The sequence below is a fragment of the Anser brachyrhynchus genome, assembly GCF_964034855.1.
Source record: "Anser brachyrhynchus genome assembly, chromosome: 6".
Classification (NCBI taxonomy): domain Eukaryota; kingdom Metazoa; phylum Chordata; class Aves; order Anseriformes; family Anatidae; genus Anser; species Anser brachyrhynchus.
The window spans coordinates 41,967,900-41,983,241 of record NC_137700.1 but is presented as its reverse complement, the minus strand read 5'-3'; the positions used below and the strand labels follow the sequence as shown (position 1 = coordinate 41,983,241).

At 40.1% G+C, this 15,342-nt stretch overlaps 1 protein-coding gene across 3 annotated transcripts in view; it reads left to right on the top strand.

The window, feature by feature from the left end:
- The window catches only part of ADAM12 (ADAM metallopeptidase domain 12), a 182,082-nt gene that overhangs the window by 104,233 nt on the left and 62,507 nt on the right, over positions 1-15,342 (top strand). For all 3 annotated transcript variants that reach the window (XM_080598272.1, XM_080598274.1, XM_080598273.1), the window contains exons 5-6: positions 607-683; positions 11,916-12,093. In XM_080598272.1, the coding sequence (XP_080454398.1) occupies positions 607-683; positions 11,916-12,093 (255 nt within the window). The remainder of the gene's footprint in view (positions 1-606; positions 684-11,915; positions 12,094-15,342) is intronic.

The following is a 15,342-nucleotide window of genomic DNA, read 5'->3' as shown; positions in this document are numbered from 1 at the left end:
ATTCGTGGTTGCTCTTAATAACATGCAGCCACTTAGCTGGGTAATTCAATAAAAGATTTCCTTTCCAACTTGCTTCCCTTCCCTTCATTTGCGCTGAGACTTTTTTTTCAAACTGTAGGGTTGGAATTAACTTTTTTATACTTCCCTTTATACGCTGCTACCTTTATAGATGTACAGGGATATGAATGATCTTATGTATAAATATGTGTGTCTATAGAAAGTAGTAAAATGTGACAGCTGATTTGTTCATCTGATTATTTTTATAAAATATTCTATATCGAAGCTTTAAATAAAATAACAGAAAAACATGTTATCACTGTCATGCAATGGAAACAGTGCTGACTGTCTTAAAATAATCATAATAACAATAAAAAAGATCGTCATCCCATTTTCTATGGTATAAACACACCCAAGGTTTCCATCGAGGAACCCCTTGGATTGTTGATTCAGTGAATATTTAGTGGGTCAGGAAAGATGCTGTCAGTGTACTTCTGAATGCTGAATGCTGAAATTGAAAATAGCTTTGAGATAAAGGGGGTGGAAAACCATGAGAAAACAAGACGGCAACGAGAGTTGAAATATTTTCTCTTTATTTTTTTCAATCAGGGTCACTGCTATTACCACGGCAATGTACGAGGGTACCCCGACTCGTCAGTCAGCCTCAGTACCTGCTCTGGACTCAGGTGAGCCAATGTTTTAGTAATGCTTGAGCTCCTTAATAAATCACCCTAGTACCCGCAAAGTTTGTGTTACCTTTTTAAAAATGTCCCGATATCTGTTTTTCAAATGGTCCTACAATCTCTGTAAAATTGTTCACCTTGTTGCTCTGAAGAGAAAAATGGAATAGAAAATGCAAAATTGGGGTTGCCCATTTTGAGGCTGGCAGTGCCCCATGGCCCTGTGTCCCCCTGGCCAGTGCTCCTGGTCCTCAGAGCTGTTTCATGAGCAAGGGCAGGACTGCTTTGCAGCTGTGAACGGGTGCATCGGCCAGCAGCCTAGCCATTAGGAGGCTTTGCTTTAAAAACATGGCTGTGGAGCTCAATAAACTGCGTTCATGGCAGGTATGATGCTCAGCATTAGGATTTTAGCCACTTGTTAACAGAAAAGTAGCAGATTCGTGTTGCTGAAAAGAAAATCTCTTCTGAGCTGGAGAAAGGAACAGGCTGACAACATTTTAAATACACAATGGACACAGTTCAGGAAACAATTATCTTCCTTACTTGGACAATCAGAGACTGGTATTTACTCACAGAGCTGTTCCAAATCACTGTAATTAACTGTAAATTGGCTCTAGTGTTCTCCCTGGAAAACCCAGTTTTCCTGTCAGGTTTCCAGCTGTCGCAACCTTTTCTGAGTTTGTTTAATTTATCTACAAACAGCATGAGTAGCTGGAGTCTTTTTTCCCTTGATTTTGCATTTTGTGCAATAGTGGTATTATCAAGGCTATTATACCGGAGCTCTGGAACGGAGAGCTGCAGAGAGAACAGTTTGTCACCAGGACACCTCTCCCTGGTGTTTGCTGTAGGGGGTTGGGTTCCAGTGGCTCATTCCCATATGGAGAGGGATTTTGGGGGCACTTCAGTACGTAGCAGGCATATTCCACAAGCTTACTCTAATTAAAGCTTTGCATAGACCATGGCAGCCTGCGTTCACCAGTCGTTCTTTGTATGCAAAAATATAATGCAGTACTCTCATTGCTTTAAGTGATGCGTGGGTAAAGGTATTGCATTGGTGCAAGGTCCACAGGGATTTTCCCTGCGCTGTGTGGGAAAGGGTCTGCACCAGTGTCTTGTTCCGGAGCTACCTTGTAAATTAGGAATGCTCAGGACAAATGACTCTTCCCCACAATAAATGCATGTGCTTTCTTCTCTAATTTGCTCATTCTCTTTTTACAAATGTTGAGCTCACGGAATCTTTTCCCAGTTTTAGGTAGTACGATAAATCAAGGCCACATATGCTGGCAGAGACATTTTTCTCTCATCTGGCACTATTGCAGATTAATCCTCAAAGTACAAGCCTTTATTAGGCTCCTTCCCCATAGGGAAAGCGTAGCAGCATCTTTTTCAGCACAATTTTCATGACAACTGATGTTTTGCTCTAGCAGGAGAACTGAGGATATATCTCACTATCCGTGCCCATTTAACTGCTGTGTTCACTGCTGAGGTTGTTCAAGAGAGCATCTATGAGCGATAACAGCATGCGATAAGGGTGCCTGTTGAATTACTCCACAAAACTCATTTCACAGCCTGTAGCCAATAGTAATAGCTTCTAGTCATCATCTGTGCTTGATTTGAGCCAGGGGTGTCTGGTTGTAAGGCTTCGTAATGCACTGCCAGCTTCTTGAGCCATCCAGGCCCTCTCTTTAAAGCTGGTTGGGAACAAAGGGCTGAGATGGCTGCGCTGAGGCTCTACAGCACTGAGCACCTTTCAGAACCTGGCCCACAGGTCACAATGTTCCTCTTCCACCAAAATATTACTGTAGCAATGCATCCGTTGAGAATTTGGGTGGAAAGTTTTACTGCGTATGATCCAGTCTAAAATAACACGGGGAGAAATAGGACAGTTCAAAACTACTTCACAGCTCACTTTACTGACACTTTTGCTGCTATTAGATCTTGAAAGAATAATTATGAATAGGATAGGATGGGATGGGATAGGATGGGACAGGATGGTGTCCTCTCCCACCAGCTAGCTGGAGAAGGCACACTTGTTTCCAATTGCATGGTAAGGCCAGCAAGCTGCAGGGGTACACAATGAGACAGCGTGTGGCTGCATGGCCCGGGTGAGGACAGTCCCTGGGGCAGCCATTTCGCTGGCAGCAGGCACTGGAAGGAAATGCTGGTCTCCTTCTCAGGGAGGCTGTTCCTGGCTTTGTGACAGTCTTTGAGTGAATTGGACAAATCTCTCTGTCTCGGTTTCTCCATCTGTGAAATTCATTTAATGATTCTTACCTACCTCACATGGCTGTTACATGAGGGTAAAGTTTAAGTGCCTGAAAAGCATCTAGTGAAAGGAAGTGCAAGCTGTTAGCTCACTGAAATCTCAGAGCACTAATATCCTCTCACTCCCGTTAGACAGGCACCTTGGGCATTGTTCCAGGTGAGGAGGGGTAGGAATCATTGTCTTTTCCCCCAGATTAGAAGAGTTTATTAAAAGACATGAAGCTAGTCATAGAGAAGAGGTTCCACATTTTAGCATGCTCTGAAGCCTGAGTGCTCAGTGGTAGTCAAAGAAGCAAAAAGGATCATAGGAATTACTGAGACAGAAATAGAGGATAGAACAAAAACCCTCATTACCACTTTATAAATCCATAGTGCACTCACATCTTGAATTCTGCATGCAGTTCTTGTTTTTCCCTCCCTACCCCCATCTCAGAAAAGGAAGCATTATATCCATTATATATGTAAAAGATACACAGAGGGGCAAAAATGATGATCAAAGGTATGGAACAGCTTTTATCCAAGGAGAGAAAACAGACTAGGATTTGTCAGTTTTGAAAGGAGATGACGGAGAAAAAGGGTATGATAAAACTAGGTTGAATGTCATGCTGGAGAAGAGACGATTACTGAATATTTTCCATAACCCCAAAATTAGGAGGCATCAAATGAAATTTTAGAGTAAAGGAAAGTACTTCTCTATCCATCATATAATGAAGCTGTGAAATTCACTGTCACAGGTGGGTGTCAAAGGCAAAAATATCCACGGATTCAAAACATGATGAGACAGTTTGGGGAGGGGAGCAGGGGGAGCCTCTCCAGGACTGACAAACCCAAAGATGTCCCTGACACTCGTGCTGCCAGAGCTGGGAATACCGCCCGGAAGGTGCTTGTTATGTTCTTACCCCTAAGTATCTGCTGCTGGCCGGAGGCAGGGTGCTGGGCTGGAGCAGCCCTGCTGCGACCTAATATGACCACTAAGTTCTTATGGACACGGTTGGGCATTTGAGATGTGTTGTTAGCTTCTAAATACAATGTGATTGGCCTGCCTGTCATAAGATACAGGAAGAACAAAGTGTGAAATCTGCAAACTAAGACAGATTTGACTAGTTTATGTTTTTCAGACAGGTAGAGGAGTGAGATATAAAGATAGCTGAAAGGTAGACTCAGTTCTGTTAAACACAGACACCCACGTACTCCAGCTATGTTACATCCTCTCAGGCACAATATTCGAGTAGGATTCACGATAGGATTCACGTAGGATTACAATGGCATAAATACTTGGATTGACACTGGTGGCAGCCTAAAATACAGGTTAGAGGAGAATACAGTCATGCCACAGTCTGTGTCCTGCTGGCTCCTCTGGAAGAGGAAGAGGTGAATGGTGGAGAGGAGACGATATATGCTGAATGCACCAAAAGAGAACAATGGGTAATCAGGATTTCCGGGGCTTCCATCTGGATAAGAAAGCCAACTAGATTCTCAAAGCTTGTGGGAAGGTGAAGGGGAAGGTGACTAACCAAGTAATTTCCTTCCCATCCTGTGGAAATGCCCTTCTGTTTATCTCAGCTCAAAGGCTCTTCAAGTTTTTAGCAAATAATTTTTGCCTGCAGACACCACACACAGCTATGATAAATCTGTATACACTTGAATGATTTTTCCCCTATTGATTTCTCTGAGAGTGCAGAAGCTGGCACATACACACAAAAAAAAAGCAGCCTGAAGAAGAGCACAACCTCCATGGTCTGTGCTGAAGGCCAGGGGCTGGCAGGGGGACGTGCAGGCCCAAACGCACATACAGAGCCCTTGCTCAGAGACTCCTTGGTACTTTAGGGATACAAATCTCATAGGAAGCCTTTTCTTTCCAAAGCAACAGAAAGATCTTGAAAATGTTAAGAATCTCTCAGCATTACCTAATTGCCAGATAACAAGCCCAATCACATGTATAAAAGTATTCAGTCATTGTCCATCCCCATCAGTGACTGAAAGATGCTGTGTCCACGGTGACAACAATGGGAATACGACTGCAGTACACAGTAATTATTAATGGGATTACATAGCTACGTTACACGAGGCCGCCAATACTAGAGCCATCCATTTGTCAAATGGCCTGGCCGAACTCACCGCGTCCCAGACACAGTCAGCTGAAGAGGGGATTTAAAAATGACACTCCAGACACCCAGACATCAACTATTTAAAAAAGGAATGGAAGTAGGAAACCAGTGAGAAAAAAAAAAAAAGAGAGAATTCCTCATAATTCCTCAAGCATAGTTTCCCCACAAAAGGGGAGATTTCATCCAAAAAAGAAGTTAGGAGAAAATCCCAACTGAGAAAAGCCTGGGTTTGGATGTGTTCTTTCTCTCATATTTTCTGAAGAGCTTTTAGTTCATGTAAACATCTCACATGGTTTGTAAGTTATCTGACCGTGAAACTACCGGAGGTTTTGAGCTTTACATTAGAAAGCATTCAGTTTCTGGGGTTTCATGGTTTCTGTATTCTCTCTGTTTAAATGGTAAACTGCTTGTGGGTCACTTTGATCTGAGATGAACATTATGTCCACTCTTTGACAATACTTTGTGCATACTGTCCCTGGGTGCACAGTAATGCCCCAGGCACCATTGCTGCTGCCAGGAGAAGTGTAAGAGATGATCCATACCTGGTCATCTGAGCCTGCCCTTTTTCCCTCCAGTCTGTGTCTGACAGGATTTATGTATATATATATGACATACATTACTATATAAAAAATGAGATATATATAATATTAAAAATACTTATTAATGTATTAGTAATATTGTTTTAGATTTATATGTAACTGTATATATATATTCATACATTTTGTGACTTGAAAAAGTCCCAAACCTCAAGGTGATGTGCAAGTTTAAATCAAGCTTCCATTTATGGCTACACGATTTGCTTCACAATGCTGTAAAATGTGCTCACTAAATGGGTTGTGATGCCAACATCTTTCCTTCTTCATTTTTCTCTGGTGTCCTTGGTCTGCCTTGTCATCCTCCCACTTAAGCTCACATGTGACACTTTCTTTGATAACACAATTAATGTTCCTTGCCACCCAAATGTGAACATGGAATTGCATTACCGCTTCTGATTCAGGTAACTCCCTGCTTAAATTCCAGGCATCAAAGTTGCAGACCACTATGCATTCACTCTGGACACATCTGTCTTGCACTGAGAAAGGATTAAGTGCATGCTACAGTAGTCTCTGGGTATGACTACATTTTCGACACCGTGCTATAGAATATATTTTCAGGTTAATGAAAGGCATTGGCTGGAATAAAACATGTATTTGACTAATGATGTGTCTGAGTGAGAACACCTCTACCACTACTGCAATATGTGAAACCAATAATGCAACAGCTCTAACCTCCCTTTGAGATGCTAGTGTTTGTTGATTTGGGCCAGACTTGTTATTTTAATAGAATTCTGATGTGCAGTATACCAGTATAATGGTATTGCTTGGGTCTCATGTGATGCTCTTCATCAATAGATCATTATTTTGTGTGCTTGCTAAAATTTAACCCATTTTGCAGGTGAGGAGCTGATGCAGAAAGAGGTGAATTGCTTGGCCAAGGCTGCCTGGGGGACGTTGTTAGAGACAGGAGTACTGCTGCCTCGGGAGTACAGCTCCCATTCTCTGTATTTCCCAGTCTTTTAAGTTAAATAAAGACCAAACTATTTGGAAAATACCTAAAGAGCACCTAATCTGTTAGGAAAAATATACATATATATATATCCGTCGTCTTATTCAGTTATTCCAATAGTATTTAACCGCAACTAATTAAACCAGACTAAAAGTGAAGGTTTTATTCGCTACATTTTTCTCCCTCTTTTTTTTGTTTGTCTGCTTGCATGCCTGTGAATTTGTTAGATGCATAGGAAAAATAACTAAAAATGCCCCATCACTTTATGGATTGCCTTCTGATATCACACACGTTGAGAAACACTGCAGTGAGTAACTGCAGTACCTCTGTCCCAGGCAGCTGGAGGGCCACGAGGCTCCACTTCTGTTATCTATGCAGACAAAACTCATTGAAATCTGTGGCAGAGCTGTGGGATCTGACCCTTTCCTTTTGAAGCCATACCATTAATTGTGAAATGAAGGCCCTATAGCTTTTTAAGTAGCACATGAGTACTGCGTGGTCTTTTACTGTGGACAGAGGCAGACTCGGTGTCAATATATGGTGTGAAAGCATGACAGCCCTCTAGTCTAACTAATTTCTTACAAGCTGAAAACATCTACATTCCTCTTCCAGTGGTAATAGGGCTTTTTATTATTATTGTTTAGAAATGAGTATAACTTTGTGCTTCATTAAAACCAAATGTTTAATTGCATTCATGAATATCAGATTTATTGATTTACCTAACTTTTCTCTTACACTACAGCAGAATAATATATCACAGTTTCATGTAATGCTGTCTTAGCCAAGTTTTACTTCAGCATCACAATTTCTCAGACAAGTATGCACTGATGGTTTATGTTGGCAGGGCCTTTGCTTCTGCTGACAAGTTGGAAAAGAAAAATCCCATTTATATTTTGAGATTTCCTAAAGCCTATTGATTTATGAAATACGGCTGGCCTTGCATTAGGTTTTGTTTTGTTTTTTTCTTCTTTTTAAGAGAAAAAAAATATCCCATTTGTTTTTATGGCTGATTTAAGTAAAGGATTTATTCTATCAAATTGCATTTCACTAAATGAGAGATTCCTGGCAAGGTAAACAGCAAGGTAATAACAAATTCATTACTTAAGTTATGTTTTAATTTCTTTTTCTTTGAGGTGGAGGGAGAGTTCCCATCATAGCCCATCCCATTTACATGTTCCCTGTGTTTCCACATGGCGTATAATGGTATATAGTAGGCAAATACCAATGAGTTGTTCATGTTTAGAGCTGATTAGCAGCAAAGTGGATGTGGTTTATTCGGTGCTGAGCACCAGACATGAGCAGGGTTCAAACCCTGCTGAGAAGCAGAGTAAAATATTAGCTCAGGCTCAAGACCACACCGAAGCTGCTTCCAGTTGGCTCAAAGCCTGTGAACTGATGTCTGGACATGCGGTATGGTATAGATTTTATTTTTCACCCTCTCTGCTACTGGTGATGAAGAGGAGAGCCTGATTGTTTTAGGCAGGAGTTAAATTATCTCTTGTCTTTCCTGCTCAGCTCTTTTGGAAGATCTTTCTGACTTCCCAGTATCACTATAGTTTGGGACTGTAGTAAATACAGATTCCGTGAGTTAGATACCTGGAGACCAAATAAAATATATTTTATATTGCATTTTTTCCCAAATATTTATAAGCTTTGGAATTCTGGTAGTCTTTTTCCTGATAAAGGTAATGGTAGACATCTCACAGATTTCTCTAGAAGTTTGTCTTAAAGAATAGTTGCTGCTTGAGCATTCACAGAGCTGCTGGGATCCCTTTGGAGTTCCTTGTGTCATTTTTGGCTGGAGTTTTGTAGTTTAATATACTGTCTGCCTTTTTTGAAAAGCATTGTATTACTTAACATTAATGCCCCATCTTGGTCTTGGGGGAACATAGGCTGCCTCAGGAGCATGGGAGAACAATGTACAAGACAAATACACAGAAGCTGCATAGGAGTAACAGAGGCTTCTGTGAAACACCTGACAAAAAAGTGGAAGGAAAGAAGTAATTATGGATTTATTTTATTTGCATCAAATTCTCAGTAATGAAAGACTGGTAGGTATTGTTCATCCGATCCTGCCACACCAAAAAGGAAACTGTCATTTCTGACCAGTTGCATTTTTAAGGTGCTGTGTTTGGCAGTGATCAGTGGGGGAAAATGCAATTGTAGGAAAAGAAAATTAGTGAAAAACAGAGAGCTGGCCAAGATAATTCATATTTGATATTCATTATCTTATTACAGATGGTCACAAGCCAGGTGCAGATATCCTGTAGGCAGTACTCAAAGGATAAAGGTGCTTTAAATGAAATGTATACTTTCCTTTATGCTGAATCTGCAGATTTCTTTTTTAGCATGGGATTTTTTCATATGTAAAGGATGGCACTTTTCTTAAAGACTCATGCTGTCCCTTGGGATGGGAGTTTCAGTGACAAGTTGAATAGGCTGCCCTAGCTCTCACGTGCTCAGTAGAAAACAAAATTAATCACTCTGATGTCTGTTTACTTGTCTGTATCCCCTGCAGCAAAAGAAAATGAGAGGTAAAGAAGTGGTTAGTTAGTTTAGGCAGTAGCTGGATATACTAGAGGATGTGCTGGAAACGTGGCGATCATGGGGTATTTTGGCTATGAACTCCTGAAATGCAAAAACCAGTAAGTAAGCTTTATCCAGCAAAAAGATACTATCAAGTCTTATCTTTTTTTTTTTTTTTTTTTTAATCTAAGGTTTTAAGCAGGATGAAGTTTAATATTAAAAATAAAACCTACATATTTATATGCTATTTTGGAGTTGTTAGTAAAGGGAGATGGTAAGGCTGGCCCATTTCAAACAGTGACTAATGGACTTTGGCCTCCATGTCTGCTTCCAGCAGCATCCAAAATAAAACGATTAATTGCACAAGGGAGAGACAACAACACTTACTTGATTATGCTGATTACAGAGTTGATGATTATTGGAGCAAAGAGGATGTGTTGTCCAAGTTTCCTGAGTTCTTCAACGAATAAGGCAGATCTGAAAATAATGCCTTAGCACTGTAGGGTGTAAGGTTGCCGAATCACAGGACAACCTGCTTGGAGGTACCTCGTATGTCAGCCATGCCATAGCGTATCCTAGCTATAGCTACAAGGGTTGCTGTGATAAATCAGGCCTGATTTTCCAGCTGTCATCCATCATAGACAGCATGCCTTTGTGATTGGTATATTATACATCTTACCTGGTTTGCCAAGGGTCCTAAGGAAGCTGCAGATGGATTATCAGAGACTGATTCTTGTTTCAGATCAGTAAAGCACACTTCTTTCACTGGAGATATTTCCGTGAATGCTGTTACGCAGCCTTCTTAATACCATGGATAGCCAGTCTTTCCCTCAGACTTCTAGCTATTATAGCTCACAGTGAAATGGTCATTTGTTGGCTTGGCTGAACGGATGAGAAGGAAGAAATATTTTTTGCAAGAAATGGGCTGTCAGCTTGGAACTAAAGTTTCAGTTAATTGATTAGGAGTTTCTTCATCATATCTTTCTAAGCCTTGAATAGCTAGGGCAGCTTTTTCCAGATAATTTTACTTTTTATTTTTCAATCAGTCTTTATGGTGTCATTAACCTGCTCCTGGCTACTTCCTCTTTTTCTTCTTCTTCCTCTTCTTTTTTTTTTTTTTTTTTAAAGCCTTCTGCAGAATTTTATAGAGACACATACTGGTCTCACAATGGTTGTAGTACCTCACCTTAGCTGTAGTACAGACAGAAATAAGAAGAGTGTAGAGATAGTATAGAGCAATGTCGAGAGAGGAATGAGAGGAATTGAGGAAGAATACCTTGGCCAATTGAAAGTTTCATATGATTTTTCTGTAGATTGTAATGGTACTGCTGAAACTTTGCAAGTGTTCAGGGATTTACGCCTTCCTAATTTAAAGACTTGGAAAAATCAGTAGTGCAGTGCACTATTCAGTGCATTGTCCAATTGATAAATACCTCGCACACTGTATAAGCAAATGCTTATCCATAGTTAACAACAAACAAATGGGTTTTAAAAGGTCCATTACTTTGGTCACATAATTACCCAACAAAAATGGATATCCAGTTAAATGCAGAAATTATCTAGGATTCTCCTGTGTGGTGTGTGCTTGGGATATGACACCTGTACTTTAGATACTGAATAATAAATTCTTTCCTCTCACATTAATTTCTACCTGAGCCCTGTCTGTAAACCTAACCTGTGCCTTCTTATGGTATCATGGATATCTGGATATACAGCATAGCAGTCACTTACTCTGTGCTGCTTCCTCCAGCTGACTACTAATTCAAGTGGTATTTTTGGAAATCATCCTACTTTGTGCCATATATTTCCAGAAATCCTATTCCCAGCATGAGCAGACCACGGACACCCATACCACACTGTTGGTTCTTCTTGTGCTCAGCTGAAAGTGCATCTCTGTAGCCTTATGCCAGCAGGAGGAACTGAACTTGTTTTACTGTAGCAGTTCAGAACAGTCAAGCAGAACCCAAAACAAGAACCCAAGAAAAGCTTCTATTGGGTCTGGAGTATTTTTTGGTAAAGAGACAGCACAAGAAGCCTAGGATTGACTATGCGTCCCTAGTTCTTCCACAGCGGTTTCTTGGAACATGGTATTGAATATCTTTCTGAACCCCTATTTCCTCTTTGCACACTGTAGCTGACAGTAATGTGCCAGGAGTGCTTCCATTGTTAAAAAGTCTTTGGGATTCTCAGACAGCAGATATTACACTAAAATTATTATTTGGGGGAGTAAAATATGCTAAATGGGAATCCACCAGTTAATATATTCGAGTTTCATTTTACTGCCCCATGATGTAAAGTTTAATAATCCTTTATGATACATCTTTCATCTGGCAGATGCGATGCTTGCATCAGCATTTGGTTTAAAAGGTATCTGCAGATCATAATGAATTCTTTTTCTCTGTACCTTTTTTTATAAAAGCATTTCTCCATGCTTTTGTTCACTACTGTTTGCAATTGGTCCGCAGATGCCCGCACATCATTACTCTAGTCAGCAATGGCAATGCATCACTGGGAGGATGGAAAACACATAAAACACAAATGTACTTTTGCTGTACAGCACAACACTTCAGAAGAGGAAAATTTTCTTTGAGCCATTGCTTCTTGTAAGGTGTAGTGTGCTGCAGTGACAAATATACAGCTTTGATGTTTCCTGCTCCACTCGGCATGACATTGTAAATCAGCATTTTGCTTTTTCGTATTCCGTCATTATTAAAACCTGTTGTAACCTTGTTGAAGACAAACATAGGTTAGTTCTTGAAAGCCGTGCATCTTACTCTGCTCTCTTGTGCTACAGGGGAATTATTGTATTTGCAAACAAAAGCTACATTCTGGAGCCAATAGAAGGTGCTACAACTGAACACAAGATCTACCGAGCAGAGAACTTGAAAATAGTTCCAGGATCTTGTGGCCACCAGCTGGATATTTCTGCCATGAGGTCTCATGACACAACACACCATTCTCAAGCTGGCAGGGTAGGTGGATTATATAGTTTTACACCTTTTTACACCTTTCTGCAAGCATTTACATATTACTGATAACAATAAATCTTTGTTCCAGCCTCAATCCCTATATACCTACTGAGCAAACCATTAAACCGTATAGTCATCTTGTGTTGATGATATGTGCTTAAGAATATGCTTAAAGTTAATCATATACTTACATGATTTGCTAAAGCTTTATTGCTTTTTTTTTTTTTTTTGCTCTTGCATTTTATTTATACATTCTCTCTGGTAATGAGATGGCACAGAAAAGTTTGTGGTTTTGTATTATGGTGCTATATTTTGGTTCATGTATGATTATAGCAACAATTTAAGAACCCATAAGAACACTAAGCAAGGTCTGGAAAAGTTCTTGCCCACCCAAGATGGAAAAGAACATGATAGCTGTGATGCCTTGCAAATAGTGTTTTAAAACCTAAATGAACCTCTACATTCTAGCAGGAAAGTATCTTATGCAGACAAAACAAATTCTCACCATATTATTTTACAGAAGTATTATTGTAATTGTTTTCATGTAAGAAGAAATGTCCTTAATGCGAAATGCATCTAGCTAATGGAAACTGTAGAAAATGAAATGAGCTGAAAACCAGGAAGAAGAAATACTACAATAAATTCATGTGCATTTTGGAAGGGGATTGTAGAAAAGACTGTTTTAGGTGCTCAGAAATTATACAATGTTACAAAGCTGGCCTCAAAATTTATTATTTGTCACATACTGGGGTTTATAGTTAGGTGTACTACTAAACCTTCACATTGAGTTAATTGTTAAGGAAAGCAATCTAAATGGCATCACCAGATTTTATTCATGTAGTAGAATTAAATTATTTTATATTTTAGGAATATTAGGCATTATCTGTCCAAATTTCTTTTTGTCTAAATAAAAACATATTTAGAAACGTATGTGATGGCAGAACAAAGCCATGGCCTTCCAGCTTGTCCTTCTATAAATGCAACTCTATCAAAATGGGCTTCCTGTCAATGAAGCTTCAAATATAGGTTCCTACACTCTGCCAGAGTGTTTCTGTAGATCCTACCACAACCTAAAAAAAAAGTATTTTCAAACTATTTAATGTGAATAGGAAAGTTCTTGTCACATCTTTATTAAGGTTTGCCCCCAAATGTTCGGGACTTTGCAGAGGTAATCAGTGTAACACAAGGAAACTGAAATAAAAAGCATGCATATTACTAGCTGATGCAATCAAAACAATTTTACAATTGCCTTCATGGTTCTCACATTTTGTTGATGGCTTCAACTACATGTCAAATTTCACCTTAAATATCTGAAAGATATTCTTGCCGTGGTTCACTGGACGTAATTATAAAACCTGTCAACAACCACATCATAGAGTTAGGTAAAATACATATCATGAGTATGCTGGATATGCTTTTAATGTATGAATTCTGGAAGTTGTCAAATGTAATATGTGGACTGAATTTTCACATTTCAATGTTGTCATCAACTAAGCAGACTGTCAGGACACACTTAATAAGAATGAACTGCAAAATAAGGAGACACAAGGCTGCTCCAGATTACACCGGGTCAAAGAAGTAAACGCAAATCCAGTGTCAGGTTTAGGGCATGATGAAAATTTTAGGTTTCTTGGCAGATTTTTGGGGAGCTGTTCTTTTTTTTTTTTTCTTTTTTTTTTTTTTCCCTGAGCCTTCACTCAAATACCTACACTAAATGCTTATTGAGCAGAGCCAAAATGTTTGATCAATGTATCACAAATTTAGACTAGCCTTTAGGTTAGATTTAAGTACAAATCAATGATGAAACAAACAATAAACTCAGCTTCCCAGATCCAAACATGAGGTTTAATAAATCAAAGCAAATAACACAGCAGGTGTGTGTAGACACAGTTTTCCCTGTTAGAGCTGGGTCTCTGTAAGTACTGGGTTATGTCATAAAACAGGGGACCCTCAAATTGCAGTGGATCTTCCAGTTGATCTCCATTAAGAGAGGATCCTGCAGAAAGCAAGTCTGTTATGTAAGGCAGTCCCTACTGTATGGCTTTTCTCTGTAGCCACACAAAATAGCCATTTGTGTGGTCCCAGTGGATCCCAGAGCAGCTGTTTTGGGGAATTAGATCACAGAGAAAGAGAGAGGTTGCAAAATTGTGCTGTGAATCCAAGCTGTGCCAATTCCCAGACAGGAGAGCACAGGGAATATATGGTGGTATAGGACAGCAGTTTTGCAGTAGGATCAGGTATGGGAGAAGCAGGGGAGCAGGACAGCAATCAGCTGAACAAAGCTTATTGTCTCCTATTGTTAATATCTGTCATAGCTGTATTACTGACTCTTCATTTTAATTCTGAGTGATTCAGTCAGTCAATGGATTGTGCATTGATGCAGTGGGATGCAGAAAGCAAGCTGAAAGAAGTGATAATTAGGTACATTTTATAAATAAATATCATATCCGAGGAATACACATAGCCTTTGGGCAAATCACAGGAATGGATTCGTTATGCAAATCAGTCACCAGAGGCTTATATCATTATACCTTGGTAGCCAATTTCTCTCAGGCTGACTCTCTCCGGTCCAAACAGTGTTATTTTTGGTAAAAAATGAATGGCTTGCTGACTGGTGTAACAGAGCTCTTCTTATATCTTTGCACCTGGATAATCATGTCTCAATTTTTTACTTTTCATTTGGAAGAAGACTAGAGGCATCTTGGGGTATGTCTCTAATCAGGGCTGCATAATAAATTTCAGGTTTATATTAGACATTCAGTGTCTGAGAGACCAGTTCTGCCACAAACAAAACCCATATGGTCGTTTGCCTTCCGTGGCATCTCACTCATGTCCGATATTTTGCAGAGAGGTGAATCAAGCTCTGCCTAAAAACCAAAGGCTCGGCTGAAGTCTGTAGAGATGTGGCGGGCCCTTTACACTGCACCTGCTGCTGTTACAGAAGCAGCAGGAGCAGATGTGCTGGCTCCTGGTGTCTGCTTCCCATCCAGCATACCACCAGGCGCTGCCAATGCCCTGCGTGGCAGAGGAGGCATGGGCACATGCACCAGGTCCATGCACACGCCATGTCCCCATGATGGTGACAGCTGCCTCCAGAAGAGACAAAGAAGATGACAGGGAGCTCCAGTACCAGGAGAAGGTGTAAGAATACCTACCCATGCTCATTTGCCGGAGCTCCTGATAAGTGTAATCCTGTGAAGTGTTTGTACCATTGATGCTGAGTTCATTAACGCTGGCCTCTAGTGGTTTCAC